Source organism: Liolophura sinensis, chromosome 7 (assembly GCF_032854445.1).
Source record: "Liolophura sinensis isolate JHLJ2023 chromosome 7, CUHK_Ljap_v2, whole genome shotgun sequence".
NCBI classification, from domain to species: domain Eukaryota; kingdom Metazoa; phylum Mollusca; class Polyplacophora; order Chitonida; family Chitonidae; genus Liolophura; species Liolophura sinensis.
In genome coordinates, this window is record NC_088301.1 from 9,462,063 (window position 1) to 9,481,756 (window position 19,694).

A 19,694-nucleotide genomic window follows, 5' to 3' on the forward strand; every position below is an offset into this window, starting at 1 on the left:
AGCATTAGTCTTTCATTTCCTGACTCCTCTTAACCTTTCAACGCTCAAAAGGCATCATCTATTTCAAATTACAAAGACAAGCCAATAACTATCACGTACACAAAGAAAAACACACATGCAGCGATAGTATATAAACAAATTTTGAATGCCCTGATACTTTTCTTACCTTTTTCCTGTTATTACATACAGTTCATCACATTTTATCCCTATATATGTGTGTGTGTGGCTTATTGCATGTATTTCTGGATAAGCAACACTTTATACTTTGCTGTTTCTGTTAACAAATATTTAATTTATGTCGTATATATATATATATATATATATACATATATATATATATATATAATTTGTGTCTATATACATGTAGATATATATATATAATAGAAGGCCATGCCATATTTTTCTATTAATTAGGAACTGCTTATATATATGGAAAAAGCTATTCATTTATCTTTGTGAAAATTGTCATGACTGGAGTTTTGACCTCACCTTTTTCTGAGCGACCTTCAGGTCCCATTCTGTTGTGAAAGCTGTATCATCATCAAGAATGTCATCCTGTAACATAAACCAGTGGGGAGGCTAAGGTAAGCCTAAACAAGCCAATGTGCATCACACACGTTCCAAAGGTGTGTACAAGGAGTATGGCCGAACAGTACCAATATCTCATGGTGTAGCTTTGGTAGCTAGATGCATGGTCACAACCATGTTCTACAAAGTTCATCACAACGCTGTCACCAAGTTGCCATCTGGTAACAAATGAGTTAACCAACTCCATGGCAAAGGTTGGTGTCATTCATGTGAAACTGTTCAGTAACCATGACTAGGTGCATTGTCAACCAGTCCCGTACCAAGCTGTAACAAACTGAACAGTAACAAGAAGTAACAAAGTGAGCAGTAACAAGATGTAACAAAGTGAGCAGAAACAAGAACAATAGTACCAACCGGACCCTGACAGTTTGTCTGTATACTGGGATGCCTACAGAGAACCCTTAAAACATACCTCACATAAATGTCATCTTCCAAATCTGATTCTTCATCATCAACGTCAGGCTGTAACAAACAAAAAAAAAAAAAAATACATACATGTATGTGCATATATGTCTCACCAGGAGAATTTTCAGGTAAGCATACAGTACATGTACAACATGGAGTACTGCCATTACCACCATACCATTGTGATGTCGTCTAAAGCAATCATATGTGTATACAGGTCATATATGTATAAACATGAAAATACTCTGGATCACATTATATAACTCCAAGAATGGAATAATAAAAAAAACAAATAAATACATATTGTAATTCTTCAACCTTTTCGAATGTTTGCAAAGTGTTCACTCAAGCACATTCTGAAGGCATTATTCTGTGTTGACTGATGAAATTATACTTTTTGTGAAGCTGCCAAATTCAAACAATGTAGTTTTGCATAAATCGCATTTTGAAAGTTGCTCTTTGATATATGAAAAGGTTGAGGAATTAGCGTCCATGTAATTACAACCACCACCCTCTCCCCCTACCATGTGCTTACAAGTGTACCCCAGGAGATTTTGTTGAGTATTCATGAAAAAAAAAAATTTGATTTCTCTCTCTAGATCCATAAAGGATTTGCAGAGAATCTTTGGCTGATTCTGGCACCTGTTCATGAAATTCTCCTGCTAGAGTACCTACCTTAGGTTCTCTCCATGCCAACATGTTGTCTGCAGACTTTTTCGTGTACATATACGCTATATATATATATATATATATACCCATGCACAACCATAAGTCTTCACTGGTAATACACACCTTTGTCATAATGTGCTAATTGGTGTCTGGCAGGTGGCTAAAATGAACACAAATATTCTCCTGACTGTTCACTTATATGGCTTTATAACTGGCGCTTTACGGCCAATTTTCACAGCTAACTAGGGAACAGCTGGTAACACATTTATGTGTCTAGCCAGGTATACCTCCAGGTGGGTCACTGTCGCTAATTAGCTACTCATGATCCTGTCCCCCAATACCATATTGTACACTACAGGTATTTTAAATATCCGCATGAAAACAAGTACTGAATTTTGCTGTTGACGTGTTTTTTAACGTATGTGACAACAAAGTAGCTTTTCAGAGGTCTTTTATTGGATACAGATGTCTTAAAACTAAGACTTTATCAGTATACAGCAGCCAGTCCGACAGTTGATGAGCTAGGCCACAGACATACGATAATTGTGAATGCTATCAAAACACAACAATTAGCGGGGATACTAACCCTACAATGCAACTATATAAGAACTGCCCCTGGTTTGTTGCTATAGTGACATCGATTTGCCTCTCATGTCACTTTAGAAAAATCATGAATGCTGACAGAAAATACATACATGTACACGCAATTAAACGAGTTTAATTTACAAAGCAGCACAGCAAATAAAAACAGCTGTGTTAAACTTCCGTTTCCACATCTGTTTTATTACTTTAAAAACTAAACATTCCCAATCACCTAAAAGTTAAAAGTTACTTGTTTTAGCTTGCAGAGAACAACACTTAATTTCCATGATTCACAGGAGTCAAAGACATACATTGTACACTGCCATGAATTAAGGTACATGCAGTAACAATCAATTTAGCCTGTGATCATTGTGATTGCATTGTACAGGAACATGGCCCTGTGCTGGCTGTTACTGTAATTTTTCAACCTTTTTGCATGCACGGTGTTTATTCAAGCATATTCTGAAGGCATTGTTCTGTGTTGACAGATTTTAATTTTTGCATAGCCCTGAAGCCGGCCAATCCAATCAATGTAGTTTTGTCTCTAAAATCAAATTACAAATGTGCATAAATTGCACTGAAAGCTGCTCTTTCATATGCAAAAAGGTTGAGGAATTATGATAGTTAATTTCCTCAAGCATTAACTTCTGAAACTGTTCCAAAGGCCTCAAAGCTTACATGTAATTACGCCGCAAAAATCAAAACAATTCTGACAGATCACCTTGTTGTTCGTAAATTACAAATTACAATTACAAATTAGGGTAGTTAATTTCCTTCAGCATTAACTTCCAAAACTGTTCCAATAGGCCTCAAAACTTACGTGTAATTACGCCGCAAAAATCAAAAAAATTCTGACAGATCACCTTGTTGATCATAAATAATAAAACAGTAAGTTACCAATTAACACAAATGTTAACAACACAGCAATCCAAAGACTAGTGTGGGGCCTCCGTGCTTTGATTGGTTAGCACGCTAGTGCAGCATAATGATCCAGGACCCTCTTACCAATGCAGTTGCTGCGAGTTCAAGTCAAGCTCATGCTGGCTTTCTCTCCAGCCATACATGGGAAGGTCTGCCAGGAACCTGTGGATAGTCGTGGGTTTCCCCCAGGCTGTGCCCACTTTCGTCCGAACATAATGCTGGCCGCCATCGCACAACTGAAATATTCTTGAGTATGGCGTAAAACACCAATCAAATAAATAAATAGATCAGGGTGGTGGGCGTTAAGCACAAATTTAAGCGAGAGTGTGAACCATATTCACATAGTAAGATGTAGTGAAAATTATAAGTCTAGCTGACCCAAACATAAAACCTTACTATGGGATTACAAACATATAGAAACTATATCTACCTATGAGGTTCACAAGCATGTCATTTCAAAAAAAAAATTCAGCAAAATATCAAAATTTAATAATAATATTCCTACAATATACTACACTGAAATGAGAGTATTTCCTTAGCATAATCTATGGTAAACGACCCAAAGTTCAATCTTGGTGTTTTTAGGATGATAACGGATACACTGAAATAAGAGTACTTCCTTAGCATAATCTATGGTAAACGACCCAAAGTTCAATCTTGATGTTTTTAGGATGATAACGGATACACTGAAATAAGAGTACTTCCTTGGCATAATCTATGGTAAACAACCCAAAGTTCAATCTTGGTGTTTTTAGGATGGTAAGGGCTACACTGAAATGAGAGTACTTCCTTGGCATAATCTATGGTGAACAACCCAAAGTTCAATCTTGATGTTTTTAGGATGGTAAGGGCTACACTGAAATGAGAGTACTTCCTTAGCATAATCTATGGTAAACGACCCAAAGTTCAATCTTGGTGTTTTTAGGATGGTAAGGGCTACACTGAAATAAGAGTACTTTCTTGGCATAATCTATGGTAAACAACCCAAAGTTCAATCTTGGTGTTTTTAGGATGGTAAGGGCTATGCTGCAATGAGAGTATTTCCTTGGCATAATCTATGGTAAATGACCCAAAGTTCAATCTTGGTGTTTTTAGGATGATAACGGATACACTGAAATAAGAGTACTTTCTTGGCATAATCTATGGTAAACAACCCAAAGTTCAATCTTGGTGTTTTTAGGATGGTAAGGGCTATGCTGCAATGAGAGTATTTCCTTGGCATAATCTATGGTAAATGACCCAAAGTTCAATCTTGGTGTTTTTAGGATGGTAAGGGCTACACTGAAATAAGAGTACTTCCTTGGCATAATCTATGGTGAACAACCCAAAGTTCAATCTTGGTGTTTTTAGGATGGTAAGGGCTACGCTGCAATGAGAGTATTTCCTTGGCATAATCTATGGTAAATGACCCAAAGTTCAATCTTGGTGTTTTCAGGATGGTAAGGGCTACACTGAAATAAGAGTACTTCCTTGGCATAATCTATGGTGAACAACCCAAAGTTCAATCTTGATGTTTTTAGGATGGTAAGGGCTACACTGAAATGAGAGTACTTCCTTAGCATAATCTATGGTAAACGACCCAAAGTTGAATCTTGGTGTTTTTAGGATGATAACGGATACACTGAAATAAGAGTACTTCCTTGACATAATCTATGGTAAACAACCCAAAGTTCAATCTTGGTGTTTTTAGGATGGTAAGGGCTACACTGAAATGAGAGTACTTCCTTGGCATAATCTATGGTAAATGACCCAAAGTTCAATCTTGGTGTTTTTAGGATGGTAAGGGCTACACTGAAATGAGAGTACTTCCTTGGCATAATCTATGGTGAACAACCCAAAGTTCAATCTTGGTGTTTTTAGGATGGTAAGGGCTACGCTGCAATGAGAGTATTTCCTTGGCATAATCTATGGTAAATGACCCAAAGTTCAATCTTGGTGTTTTTAGGATGGTAAGGGCTACACTGAAATAAGAGTACTTCCTTGGCATAATCTATGGTGAACAACCCAAAGTTCAATCTTGATGTTTTTAGGATGGTAAGGGCTACACTGAAATGAGAGTACTTCCTTAGCATAATCTATGGTAAACGACCCAAAGTTCAATCTTGGTGTTTTTAGGATGATAACGGATACACTGAAATAAGAGTACTTCCTTGACATAATCTATGGTAAACAACCCAAAGTTCAATCTTGGTGTTTTTAGGATGGTAAGGGCTACACTGAAATGAGAGTACTTCCTTGGCATAATCTATGGTAAATGACCCAAAGTTCAATCTTGGTGTTTTTAGGATGGTAAGGGCTACACTGAAATGAGAGTACTTCCTTGGCATAATCTATGGTGAACAACCCAAAGTTCAATCTTGATGTTTTTAGGATGGTAAGGGATACACTGAAATGAGAGTACTTCCTTGGCATAATCTATGGTAAACAACACAAAGTTCAATCTTGGTGTTTTTAGGATGGTAAGGGCTACACTGAAATGAGAGTACTTCCTTGGCATAATCTATGGTGAACAACACAAAGTTCAATCTTGGTGTTTTTAGGATGGTAAGGGATACACTGAAATAAGAGTTCTTCCTTGGCATAATCTATGGTAAACAACTCAAAGTTCAATCTTGGTGTTTTCAGGATGATAAGGGCTACACTGAAATAAGAGTACTTCCTTGGCATAGTCTATGGTAAACAACCCAAAGTTCAATCTTGGTGTTTTTAGGATGGTACGGGATACACTGATATAAGAGTACTTCCTTGGTATAATCTATGGTAAACAACCCAAAGTTCAATCTTGGTGTTTTTGGGATGGTAAGGGATACACTGAAATAAGAGTACCTCCTTGGCATAATCTATGGTAAACAACCCAAAGTTCAATCTTGGTGTTTTTAGGATGGTAAGGGATACACTGAAATAAGAGTACCTCCTTGGCATAATCTATGGTAAACAATCCAAAGTTCAATCTTGGTGTTTTTAGGATGATAAGGGCTACACTGAAATAAGAGTACTTCCTTGGCATAATCTATGGTAAACGACTCGAAGTTTCATCCTCACATTTGCAAAGATATCCCATGATTCACTGCGTTCATTGTGGCTCTTACTGACTGGCATTTTCCGACAAATGGGAATTCGGGAGACAAGTCTCAGGAGATTAAGCGTGACTACCCTGACTGAGTAACCTCTGATGAAATTATAGTCATACAGATTGGATTTGTTTACATGTAGGTCCAAACCATTTACAATCACAGGGCTCAAAATTTCCACCTGTCTGCCCATCAATCAGGTGAATTTTACTGGCAAAAGGCAAAAAAATAATCTTACCTGTCGCAGGCAACACTTAACTCACATCTGGGCAAATTTGCATTCCGTTAATCATAAAACGAGCACTTTATTTTGACCTACTGCATGGCCAGTGACCCCATGTAAGTGTTGTGTGAACTCTGTTGTACTGCCGGCTTATGGCTGACCAATACAAGTGGATCATTTCACTTGGTGAAGTATGCGAACTTAAGCTCAGACAAATCCAGTGTCTCACAATATGCTGGACTAGCTCACAGTTCTACCAAAAAGGGGTAAAAGTAAATCATGGTGGTTTTTGGAAACCTTGCATGAAGTATGTGTTTCTGTGTATAATGGGAGGTTCCCAATATAAAACTGCAAGGAAGAGAACTCTTTTGCAATTGAAGGACAGTTTGGACTCAAAACAAAATATGTTAAATAGACTTGACATTTTACTGGAATTATACGAGAAGTTGATGACAGATATTTCTCATCTGAATTCATTTGTAGCTGAAATACATTTACACAGATATTAATTGCATAACAAGGGCTCTACACAGCTTCGGTGGCCCAACGGCTAAAGCGTCCGCCTCGAAGTCAGGTGAAAACAGGATCAAACCCAGGTCGGGTCGTACCAAAGACTTGCTGCTACCTCGATGGCAATCAAAACGCATTTGTGGTGAGATCTGAACTTTTGACCAACGTCAGAAATAGCTTGATGGAATCATCCTCTGAACACTACCAGAGTCTATATATTGTACTTCTCTTTTGTAACTCTCAATGAATAAAATACTACAATACCTGGATGTCTTTCTTACATACACTGTGTATTATAGCTATTAAAAGAGTGGCATATGTTGCACCTTGGGTTTTCTGTCTGCCCCAAAATACAAGTACTCTTTCACTTATTCTTCAACATTTTCTGCAACCAGCATTTCAAAGAAATAATTTGTGCCTTTAAAGGCACAAACAACTCAATTTTGGCATTTTTTCACAGTAATTGTAGGCATCAATTCTGCTGACAAAAAAGTGCCTTAGTGGTTGAAAAGGTTGAAGATTTATATATGATTTATACAATTTATAATGAATTACTGTTACCACAGTATTTACATACATGAGCTCATGGTTTTGCACTTGAAACGTAAGTAAAGCCATGTGCTGCTGCTAGACTGTTCAATAAGCTATGTGGCAAATAAATGTGGACTTACCTCCGAGCTAGGCTGTTTTTTATTTGTAGAGGAACACAGGCTTACAGCTCTGAGCAAAAAAAAATACACAAATAGGGTTTATCTCACATATTTTATGACCTGTTTTAATAGAAGATAGTAGATCCACTCAACAGCTTAGCATCAATAAATGAACTCTGAAAAAATTAATTTTAATGATTTGAATATTTTGACTTAAATTATCAGAATATGAAGTGTGTTAGTTGTCAGAATTGAGGCACCTCACTGATTACATGCACATGAAGTAAGATCCATTTATTATAAGGGAGGCCTCCATGGCTCAGTTGGTTAGCGCACTAGCACAGAGTAATGACCCAGGAGCCTCTCACCAATGCGGTTACTATGAGTTCAAACCCAGCTCATGCTGGTTTCCTCTCCAGTCGTAAGTGGGAAGGTCTTCCAGCAACCTGTGGATGGTCGTGGGTTTCCCCCGGGCTCTGCACGGTTTCCTCCCACCATAATGCTGGCCGCAGTCGTATAAGCGAAACATTTTTGAATAGGGCATACAACACCAATCAAATAAATAAATAAATAAACTTATTATTATTATTACACTGTCAAATGTGTTAACAAAAGCAACACTACATGTACAAAATTTTTATTACCACCATAACATGTTTATTTGAGCAGAAATGTTCTTAGAACCAGACATTGGGAGCTCTAATATCTGGTTCAACAAAGTACCTCGGTTCAAAACCATGACCAACAGTCATCGACACGTATGCATATGGTAAGAGTAGCTAAACTGAGGCTCATTTATATTCCATGAGCAGTTCAATATTCTGAAATTTGTATACGTACATTATTCACAGGTTATCATACAAAAACAATAAACAGTTATTGCCACAAACTTTAGACAGTCAGGTAACAGGCCTGAAATATACATATATCAGATTCATGTGGAAACAGAATAAGAATTGCTGAATAGTGAAGTGAACTTTTAAAAACACTTACTTATTCAAAACATCAGAAAGATTCAACTTGTTGAGGGATCCAACCAAGTACTGTGAAAAGAGGGGAGATAGGATTAGTGAAACTTGGTTACTCTCAGATTTGACATAACAATCTTTATCTGAAATTACTTGAAAGTCTCTAATTTTAAGAATAGTTTTTGAAGTAAGATTTGTCAAATATATTTGCAAGAAGTAACTTGTGTGACTTTCACATCTGTGTTTCGCAGAACTCCCATTCTGCGGAAAAGTCCATTTTCGCTAAAGAAAATAAAGAAATGGGATTAAAGAAGGAACAAGGTTGCTTTTTGGTGTTTTTTCTTTTTTTCACTGTGAAAATATTTTACATCAAGTACATTGTTATGTATACTCCTGTAATCCATTTCATCAGCATTGGAAACTACAGTTCTCTGTGAAAGCAATGACCTTTGGCAAATAACTAACAGACTTTTCCACATCAAGAAAGGAATCTTAACCACTCAGGTTAATACAATCAACCCATCTCCTGTACATGTACATAGAGACAGAAATAGATAGATAGAGATGGCAGAAGGGACCTAATGATAAATGTATTCAACAATTTACATGAAGAAAAACATAAACTATTGGTCTAAAAGCAAAAAAAAAACGGATTTATTTATCTGATTGGGGATGAACACCCTACTCATAAAAATGACACCATAAAAAGGACATCGTACCTCATTTAACGTAGAGGCCCACGCTGTCATACAAGGTTCAGCATCCACTTTGAAATATCCATCTCGTTCATCTGTAAAGCAAACATCAGCAGTGTAACACCTGATCCATCAAAAACAGAAAAGGCTGACAATTCTTGCCATGCTTCATGTTATTTGGCCTGTTACAAGTACTTCAACATGAATACAGTCAGTCTAATGACACAGAACACGAAAAGGTAATCACCCATCAAGAAACACAAGTTTCAAGTTCAAACCCGGCTTTGAACAGAGAATTTGATAGCTTGGTGATGATACTAGACATTCATGAGGCCATTCATGCCATCTTAAAAGGTTGGTTGAAGACTGCTTTGTCTTCCCCCAATATGGTGTGCATATCTGTATGCCAAAGTGGGACCCTTTGTCAGTAACTTGCCAAAGTTCAGAGGTTAAATATGCCAGGCACTTTGACCAACACTCTATGAGATAAACATTCTTTAGTAAGACATTAAACAACAATTCAAATAATTTGACAACAATGTTACTTGATAAAATCATTCAGTCTTAAATAATAAAAAACTTTCAAGTTGCTAAAAATGAAGTTAGGTAAGTGGACTGCTAGGTACACTTACAGTAGGTCAAGGGAGATAACTTAGCCAAACAGTTATGTTTCATTGAACTTGGCTGTATTAAAGACAAATTTGCAAAACATTAAATCCATACAAACAAAACATTTGTAGCCTTTCAACGCACATGTACAAACAGAGAAGGCCACTCACCCATGGGACAATGCAGTTTAAATTCATGTTCACTAGAAAGCAACATGCTCAGAGTCACTGCACCATTTCTCTCGCCTAGTGACTGAAACAAAAAAATACATGTGAAAAAAAATACATGCAGATACATATGAGAGAATTATGAAAATCAGAAATGATGTGTTCTTATGCTCAAATGTGTCAACCTTTCAAATTTCTAATGTGATATACATTTATTAGTGCGATATGAGTTTCACATAATGTACAATTATGCCTGTTCAAAGATATACGTTACAATACATGCATGTACATGTATGTATGGCATCTGGGGACACCAAAAGGTGTTTTCTAGATTAATAGTGTAACCCTGCAAAGCCTACCAAATCACTAAGTGGTCCCCAGCATAGGTTTAGCCAGGAGGTAACAGTCTTTGAGATGCCCTACTGTGACAAAATTAACATGAGAGAGATAAGGAAAAATAGGAGAAAATTGGAAATGAGACACCCTGATTACAAATTTTTCCTAAATCTAGTCCCCAGTGATGATTTGCAGGTGAACAGCTGTTTGAGCTTCACACCAGACAGTCTAACTACAGTGGATTATAGACATTTACATGTACATATACATATCTGAGATTTGAAAGCAAGGCTATTGCTGCATGACATAATCATAAGGAGAGGTCAGACATATGCATCGTGAACAAAACCAATGTGAACTGAACAACCGGCTGTGATTTAACATAAACAAAATTTGCAAGTTTTGTGTCATACCCATCACAGCGCATGTGGCACTCCCTATATTTGCTTTACATCACTGCCACCACTAACAAATTTAACAGAGAAATCTAAAACAAGATCACATGCAGGGGCATGAGTAGTGAGGCTAAACCTGAATGAGCCCACCTTGCCTAGTGGTGGCACTGATACAAAGCAAGTGTACAGAGTGACGCATGTGCCAAACCAAATATCAACTATATATAGTTATGCTTATGTTATAGTGACATCTAGTGAAGGGGCACAGCCTTTCAGTTTTCTCCTATACACCGAAGCTAGTGATGCTGAAAAAATATCGCAGCAGCACACGAGTAAAAAAGTTTGAAAATAACAATTTGAAATGAAATGCTCTATGTGCTAACACATCTCCAGACCCACACACAATAGACAGACCTTGAGTAAATGATTGAGTGAATGCTTCAATGGGATGGGTTACCAGTCATTGCACTGTCACTTTTATGCTGAATGCCAAACAAGGAAGTAACAACTTCCTCTTTTAAGGTCTTAGGTGTGACCTGACCCAGGATTGACCCTGGATCTACCGACTGTGCATAGACCTTGAAGTACAGGTGCTTGCACCTGATTTATGGCTCTTGTGTTAATGAATCAATGTTTTCATTTTGGTCAAAAATTAACACAGGTTATGTATGTGAGGGTGAGAAGAGAGAGGTTTTTTGTCTCAAGAACACTAAGACAGTATATTTATTTATTTATTTGATTGATGTTCTATGCCCATAGTCAAGAGTATTTAACTCATATGATGGCAGCCAGCATTATGGTGTGAGAAAACCGAGCAAAGCCCAGGGGAAAAACACGACCATCCGCAGGTTGCTAGCACATCTTCCCAAAAACGACCAGAGAGGAAGCCAGCATGACCTAGTCTTGAATTCATATCAACTGCATTGGTGAGAGGCTCCTGGGTCTTGGCACTACCCTAGCATGCTAACCACCTCAGCCACAGAGGCTCACTCACTTAAGACAGTATAACCATCTGATGGGGGCCAAGGTACACGTATGAAACAATCGAATATACACGTATCAGTCTTGTTAATGAAAAGAAATGCAATCTGAAGGCCAGTAGCTGCTTTCTGATTTAGTTTTCAATATGGCGGCAACTGTAGGCCTAGCCATGAGGTCATCCAATATAGCCTGTTGTGACAGAGCTATACATGTAGATGTTGCTATTTCATGTGAACTGCTTTGGAATAAATTTTGCTGTAAGGACTACTGCCTTTTAACAAAATATATAGATGTATCAGCATTTGAACTCTCAATATTTTATTGAAACCTAACAAAATAAATAGGCCAATCTCAAATCCTCCAAAAATCTACTCCTCTATTAAAAAAATACTTTATAATGTGACCTGTCAAAAATGTTAGGCAACTGGTTTTTATTGAATTCATTCATAACATAGGAAAGTGATAAAAGTTATACTGTAAACGATGGAGAAAAATGAGGAGCTGAACATTTGTGAAGGAAAGGTGTGTTATTGATATCTCTGGCACAGGGCAAGACAGGTGATCGGTAAATTAATGTCAGCAAAAGTTGCCCAACATGTTTGACAAGTGACTAGATACAACAGGACCCTTTTTTAACTTTTAGCAACAATAGAGTTCAAACTCAAAACACCCTTACTGAGATAAAGACTGGTACATGTAGCTGTCATTGCCACCGTCCTCACTAGTGTTATTGTCATCGTTTGTCATATGAAATAGCGTCCTTTCAAATTTTCTGAGTAGCATCTCTCTTTACTGGGTAGAATAGGCAAAGGGTGCAGAGAAAATATGTAGATTTTCCAATGGATCGGATTCATAATAAGACAAGTCACACACATGATGATTTAGTGCATGTAGTCAACATACAGAGACAATGACAGCCACTGCTGTGGCTGCAATGCTTGGTTGTGCTATGCCTGTATGGCAGTCCCTGTTGTGATATCATTACAGTCATGTGACCCCTAGGTCATTAACACTAAGCACAAGACTTCCTGCTAGCAGCAAGGGCAGGAATTCACTGTATAATGTGTAGGAGTGGAATGGGGAAGGGAGAAGGGGTAAGAAGGAGAGGGGGTAAAAGCGAGAAGGGGTTAGAAGGAGAAGGGGTAAGAAGGAGACGGGGTAAGAGGGAGAGGGGGTAAGAAGCAAAGGGGGTACAGAGTAGAGAGAAAGAATGTGGATGCTCATGAGAGAATCACCTTTGTACTTTTGTTAGAACTATCTGAAAGGAGACAAACCACCCTGACATGCACAATGTTCCTGCAAAATGTGTTGTACAGTACAAGCTTTCTAGGTGCCCCAATATCCTCAAAAAATTCGACTTCTAAAAGTATGACTTTAGCATCTTGAAAACAAAACTCATTAGATCTTGCAAAATAAAATATGTATTTTAGGTACAGGCACATATGAACTTGCCAGGAATTACAAAATAGCCTGTTCACATCTAGGAATATTCCTCTATTATGACACAGCACACACTGTGATGAATTTGTCAATGATTTAGTGTATATCCAATGATACGAGATGAAATTTGCATGAACATATTTACGGTCTTACTATTTCAATCTATTTAATCTGAAGTTTTCAACACCAGTCACAACATGGACATGTGTACAAATGGCCTACCTACCATCCTCATATTGCATCATACAAACTGGATGTTTTGTTATCTAACAAATTATACTGTCTTGTATGGTCCCAGCAACCTGTGTAAATGTGCTAATTATGGTTATATATGGCATTAAAGGATTAATTCGTATGTACATGTGCAAAATGAATGGGTATGCTATGACTTAATACCAAGTGGCTTGGGTACAAATGAGCCAATACTTTTAACCTTGTGAAAATTTCACTTCCCTCTGTCATTATAACTTAATCCAACCTAAAAAAAACATAATAAAGAAAATTTCTTTTTTGAGTGTATATTAGTTTGGGTGCCATGATGGCAGAATTTTAAAATAACACATGGACACATCAAAATAATTCAATTCCTTTTGGTGTAAGATCTCCAGAATGATGTTTGTTGATTTTGACAAGAATATAATGTTGACATAACCTGGGATATAATTTGCACTGCTTTCTGTTCTTTAAAGCTTCAGTGAATGCCAAGGTCTCTGACTAGAGGTTCAGCAACCCTTATTCTGGCGTATTCAAATATTTCTCAACCTACTAGTCAGTGAACTTGGATAAATATAGTAGTAGGGCCCTAGTTTGACAGAGGCCAACTATTTAGTACAGGAAAAATTGCAATGTAGATAAAACTGTGGCTTTCTTAATAATGTGAACAGCTTGAAGATCGTCATTACGTCTTGCACCCGTTTAAAAATTATTCCAAGGCTTGTAATAGCAGACAGTCGGTGTATACAGGTAGTACTTGGTGTTGTTGTTGTCATGTGAAACTGTCACTCAGTTGTCATTTGCTCCAGAAACTGTACTGTACATTTCATCACTGTCTTGTAGTACTTACCTCAAGAAGAAACACTTCGTCGCTTCCCGTCGTTTCTTGCCATGTTTCAAACTCTCTCAGTAGACTGTCTGCATGTTCTTTCGCTCTGTCGTTAGTTTCATTCCCATCTGCACACCTTTCCGCCATGGTCAAGTGTAGCGGATGTAAACACTGAACTCGTAGCTTTCTGTTGGTCCATATTAATAACTAAGCAATGTACGCGTCATATCGGGACACATGAAACCAACATGATACCAACATGAGCATGGTGAAACGTTGGGCGGGGCCAATACAGCTTGTGACCAGTAGGCCTGCTACTCCAATCCGTTGTAGGTTTATATCAACCCGATTGAAGGAACCTAAGCAAGTGCTCGGACTCGATTTCTGTGTCAGTGTGGAGAGTCGTTATGACTTAAAGAATAAACTAATAACAATAGGCCCTAATGGTTCGAGATTGCTCTGTCGTTAGGTTTGGAAAAATTTTTGTCCGGTCATAGTGCCCATAAACTAACGTCAGGGCGCGGTCCATTTAAAAACGTGATGCTGTTATCCTTGTCAAGCATTGTCGAGGCTGTCTGTACAGCCGTTCGCTTTGAGGATGAGGCCTACCAAGAAATCTTGGGTCCACACAGCCTAAGAAATAACCGATCGTTATTAACGTTGCGCTTGTAATAAATCGACAGACGAAAAAATCAGGACATATAGGCCTATATATCTGCATTTTAGTCCATGGAGACGTATTCAATATTTATTTTTTTTTCTTCTCAAACGCCTCGACAACCTGCCACGGGTAATTGTATCAGTTTTTTAAGTGGAGTGCGCTCTGACGTTGGTTTGGGACCATTCTTGGCCGAACAAAATTTTGGCCAAAAATAACCCCAGAGCAATCTCGGACGACATTAATAAGTGCACGACGCACCGATTAGAACAATCCAAGCCCGTAGGTGCAGGTAGGCTGCATATAGTAGCCTACATAGTAGAGGTTCTCAGGCCCTGCGTGGGTAGTGTGGTCGGCAACCTACAATCTATTCCGCAGATGGTTGTCTTTCAAACATCGTTTTGGGAATTGGCCTTTCGATTATTGCGATTATTACGATTAAGTGGAACGTGGTTGACGGCTGGTATAGGCTATGAATGTCTGTTTCGACGCATAGATTCCTCGCATTTTATTGGTGTCCGCTATCGTATACGGTAAGTCAAACATTTTTACTAAGGTGTAAAACTCTTATTAGGCCTAATTAAATAAATCAATAAATAAAATATAATTCTAGAGCACCACGTAAGTCATTCTCAGAATATCCTTCAGCAATAAACATCAGTGGATTTCCACAGGGAACGAATAAGTATGTGTGTAGTGCGTATATATGCTTAGGTTTTATGTCGTGCAGAAGAACAATTTTTCAGTTATAAGCCTAAGACGACGAGGATTGTGTAGCCTACATACTGTATATTGTATCTTTTTATAGCAGGGCAATTCCATGCCGCCAAAGTGCTGCTGCCACTGATATACACATTATGCCGAAGACACTAGACATGACACCTCACCCAGTCACACTATTCTGACACCGGGTCAACCATATCTGTTTCCTTGCTCTAACCTCTCAGTGCTGATCGAGTGCCAAGGGAGGCAGCAATAAATAACACTCTTAAAGTCTTTGGTATGACACACCGGGGTTTGATTCCATGCCTCCTGACTTTGAGGCAGACGCTCTGTCACCGAAGCGCTCCCAGAGGGAAGAAATCTTAAAGGCTTGTGCAACTCAAAAGCATAGGAATCTTACAATTATGGGTTTATACATATTTTCTTGGCAAGACATTTGAGTGAGTGAGTGATTGGGGTTTAACGTCGTATTTAACAATTTTTCAGTCATATGACGAAGAAGGAATCCTTATATTGCATGTAATGTGCCTCCTTTTTGCAGGACGGATTTCCACCGCTCTTTTATCTAGTGCTGTTTCACTGAGGCGCCTTACCGAAGGCTAGTAAGCTGCCTCACCCGAGCCATTATACAGATACGGCTCAACCAGTTGCACTATCCCCTTCATGCTGAACGCCTAGCGAGGAAGTTACGCAAGAAATATGTTATTTTGTATTAACGGCTGATTCAAAGACTTTCTATTCCCACATGTTTTAACAATAAGTAACACTAACAAATTAACAAAACACAGCATATCATGCACTTGTGAGTTTTATTGTTAGCAATATTAGATGCTTTAATCAGCTGCACTATGTAGGGCGTCATCTTGAAATAACATAATAGCTTTTGAATTAGAATCGGTCTGTGAATAAAATTGGTTGGGAGATACGAAGTATGATGCAAAGCTGGATCTGTAAAAAAGATTAAGTTTAACATTTCTTAAGGCAGTCGACTTATAGAGCGAAGGAAATCATAATTTGAGCTTTTCTTTGATTAGGTTAACGTTAAAAATTCAAATAGATTTCTGATTAAAAATTAACAGTTTCTGATTTTTGACTGAAATGCATGTTGTAGCTATGTGATTGAAAGCTGAAACTGTCACCAAAGTCACCAAACACGATATGATTTACCTGTATACCATGTCTTAGCCCGTTGATGACGCAACTAATTCATCAGTCTGTTGATGACGTCACTGACGGCAAGCCTGTACTGGTCATAGGCGTTTTCTAAAGCGTACTGCTTGCTGAACATAATGTCCAACAGATCATAGATAGAAAAGTCTGGAAAACACAGTCATCGAGTTCATATCTACGTGATAAGGACTAATATATATAATCTTATTACTCATCACTTTAATATAAATCCCGTCCACACGATGCGATTTTTCCAGCCCAACCGAATCACATTATTTAACGACAAGCTCTATATTTAATACGGGCCTAGTGGTTATAGCGTGCTAGCGCAACACACTGACCCAGAATCCTCTCACTAATGCTATCGTTGTGAGTTGAGTTTCCAGCTCATGTTAACTTCCTCTCTGTTCGTACATGAGAAGGTTTAGCGGCAACCTGCGGATGGTCGTGATGGGTTTCTCGCTAGCTCTGCCCGGTTTCCTTCCACCGTAGTGTCATAATTAGTATAGCATAAAACAACAAAATAAATAAATAGAAAATTGAATACGATTTGCACCTTATCGATTGCCAGACTAAATGTGCAAGCTCTGGTGTGAGAGTGGCTATAATAGTCTGTTAAATCGCTTACAAGCTTATATCGCAAAAACTGATAGTCAGTGATAATACAGATGACCCATGATATACTAGTATAGTAAAGACAAATTAAACAAATTAGCATATTGGGCCTAAGTGGCTCAGTTGGTTAACGGACTAACGGAGCGTAATGACCCAGGAGCCTCTCACAAATGCGGTCGGTGTAAGTTCAATTCCAGCTCATGCTGGCTTCCTCTCCAGCCGCACGTGCGAAGGTCTTTCAGCAACCAGTGGATGGCCGTGGGTTTCCCCCGGGCTGTGTCTGCTTCCACCCATGATAATGCTGGCCGCCATCGTATAAGTGAAATATTCTTGAGTACGGCGTAAAACACCAATCAAATAAATAAATAAATTAGCATTTTCTTTTCATAGATGTAGAAAGGGACTTACTTGAAGGAGCAGCTGTAGTGATACAAGGGGGATAAGTCGAGGTGTAGTTCCAAGAAGGAGTCGTGTAGCTCCAAGAAGGTGATGTGTAGTTCCACGAAGGCGTCGTGTAATTCGAGGGTTGGGGTGTAGAGATATTAGGACAGGTCGGGGGAGCACCATCGACGCTGTAACCAATGTTACAACCTCTAGCAGTTTCGAAGTGATCGGAGTGAAAAGAAACTTCTACTTTACCGCTAAACGATGGGGCTGAAACAAGCACAGAATTACAAGTCTTAATGTTTTGATTTCATAAAAAGAAAAATGGAAAGTTGGTAATCAACAGCTTTTAGATATTGTTAAACGAAACAAAGCCTGGCTCCTTCCGTGTATGAAGTAACATACCAAGCAAATATCAAATAAATAAAAACAAATTAATCAGCGATCATAGCGAGGCTGTGCCCGGTTTCCTCCCATTATAATGCTGGTCGCCGTTGTATAAGTGAAATATTATTCAGTACGGCGTAAAACGCCAATCAAATAAATATCTAAATATATCTTAGTGGAAAAGAGGTGCCTAGAATGGAGTTATGTTTTGGACGTGTTCTTTCTGCAGACCGGTTCACGACCTAAGTCTTCAACTTTGCACATCCCATATGACAGAAGTCAGAGAATATCTTTCCCTGGTATAAATACATACATACCTGCGAAGCTGCGACCACTAAGGAATCCACAAAACTTGGTGCCACTGTGAAGGGTGCCATTGTTATTGGTGGCATTAAAACTTATCCAGTCCCAATCGCAGAAAGCACTGCTCTCCAATACACAGTCACAGGCATGGAAGTTCACCCAGAACGAGGACAGGTTCGCGGGCTGGATGGTGTACTCGCAGTCCATGTTAAGCCCGTAGTTGTTAGGGTAATTGGGAGTGGATATAAACCCGGAGGTGCCCCGGAAGTCCAAATTTCCACAGGTACCATTAGCTGGAGAAACATTAAAGATGTGAATTAAATCCATGACTTGCTCTTTCAATATGCGAAAAGGTTGAGGAATTAGGGTAGTTAATCTCCTCAAGCCTTAACTTCCAAAACTGTTCCAATAGGCCTCAAAGCTTACATGTAATTACGCCGCAAAAATCAAAAAATCTAACGGATCACCTTGTTGTCCGTAAATAATAAAACAGTAAGTTACCAATTAACACATTTGTTAACAACACAGCAATCCAAAGACTAGTGACTGGTTCGGTTGGTTAGCGCGCTAGCGCAGCGTAATGACCCAGGAGCCTCTCATTAATGCGGTCACTGTGAGTTCAAGTCCATCTCATGCTGGCTTCCTCTCCAGCCGTACGTGGGAAGGTCTGGTAGCAACCTGCTAATAATCGTGGGTTTTACATGAGCTGTGCCCGGTTTCCTTCCACCAAAATTCTGGCCGCTGTCGTATAAGCGAAATATTATTGAGTACAGCGTAAAACACCAATCTAATAACTCAAATAAATGGAGATGGATTCTTCGGAAATGCTTACGCTTTTTGATTTCAGACCTGGCACACCTGGATAACGTTAAACATGTAATCCCATGCACCTCACCCGCCCCAGCCAACAACCTCACCCACTTGCAGATATAATTCAAGAAGATCTCTTGTACCAAGGCAGTTGCATATTTCGCATCAGGGCCAGGTTAGCTTTAAGCCATGTTTTCAGTTTTGAACTTTGCCCTAAAATATTTGCGTAACAGTATATTAAATATGAACAAAGCCTTTTGCTGTTTGGCTTTGGCAGCGGCTGCTATAAGCTACTCTAAAATTTTAAATATATAATATGACTTAAAACCAGTATTTGGTGTTTTATGCCATGCTCAAAAATATTTCACTTAACGACGGCAGCCAGTATTATG

At 38.6% G+C, this 19,694-nt stretch overlaps 2 protein-coding genes across 2 annotated transcripts in view; both read right to left on the minus strand.

Moving 5' to 3' along the window:
- Positions 1-560, minus strand: part of LOC135470566 (baculoviral IAP repeat-containing protein 6-like) — a 33,147-nt gene extending 32,587 nt beyond the window's left edge. The window contains 1 exon segment of the mRNA XM_064749585.1: positions 490-560. The gene's annotated coding sequence lies outside the window, so the exon portion shown is untranslated.
- On the minus strand, positions 466-14,399 carry LOC135470628 (uncharacterized). Its single transcript, XM_064749664.1, has 7 exons — positions 14,274-14,399; positions 10,062-10,143; positions 9,307-9,377; positions 8,613-8,662; positions 7,641-7,689; positions 943-1,050; positions 466-555 (listed from the first exon to the last, which is right to left on the minus strand). Exons 1-7 carry the CDS (start codon positions 14,397-14,399, stop codon positions 466-468), a joined length of 576 nt encoding a protein of 191 aa, XP_064605734.1.
- Between the last annotated feature and the right edge of the window lie 5,295 nt (positions 14,400-19,694).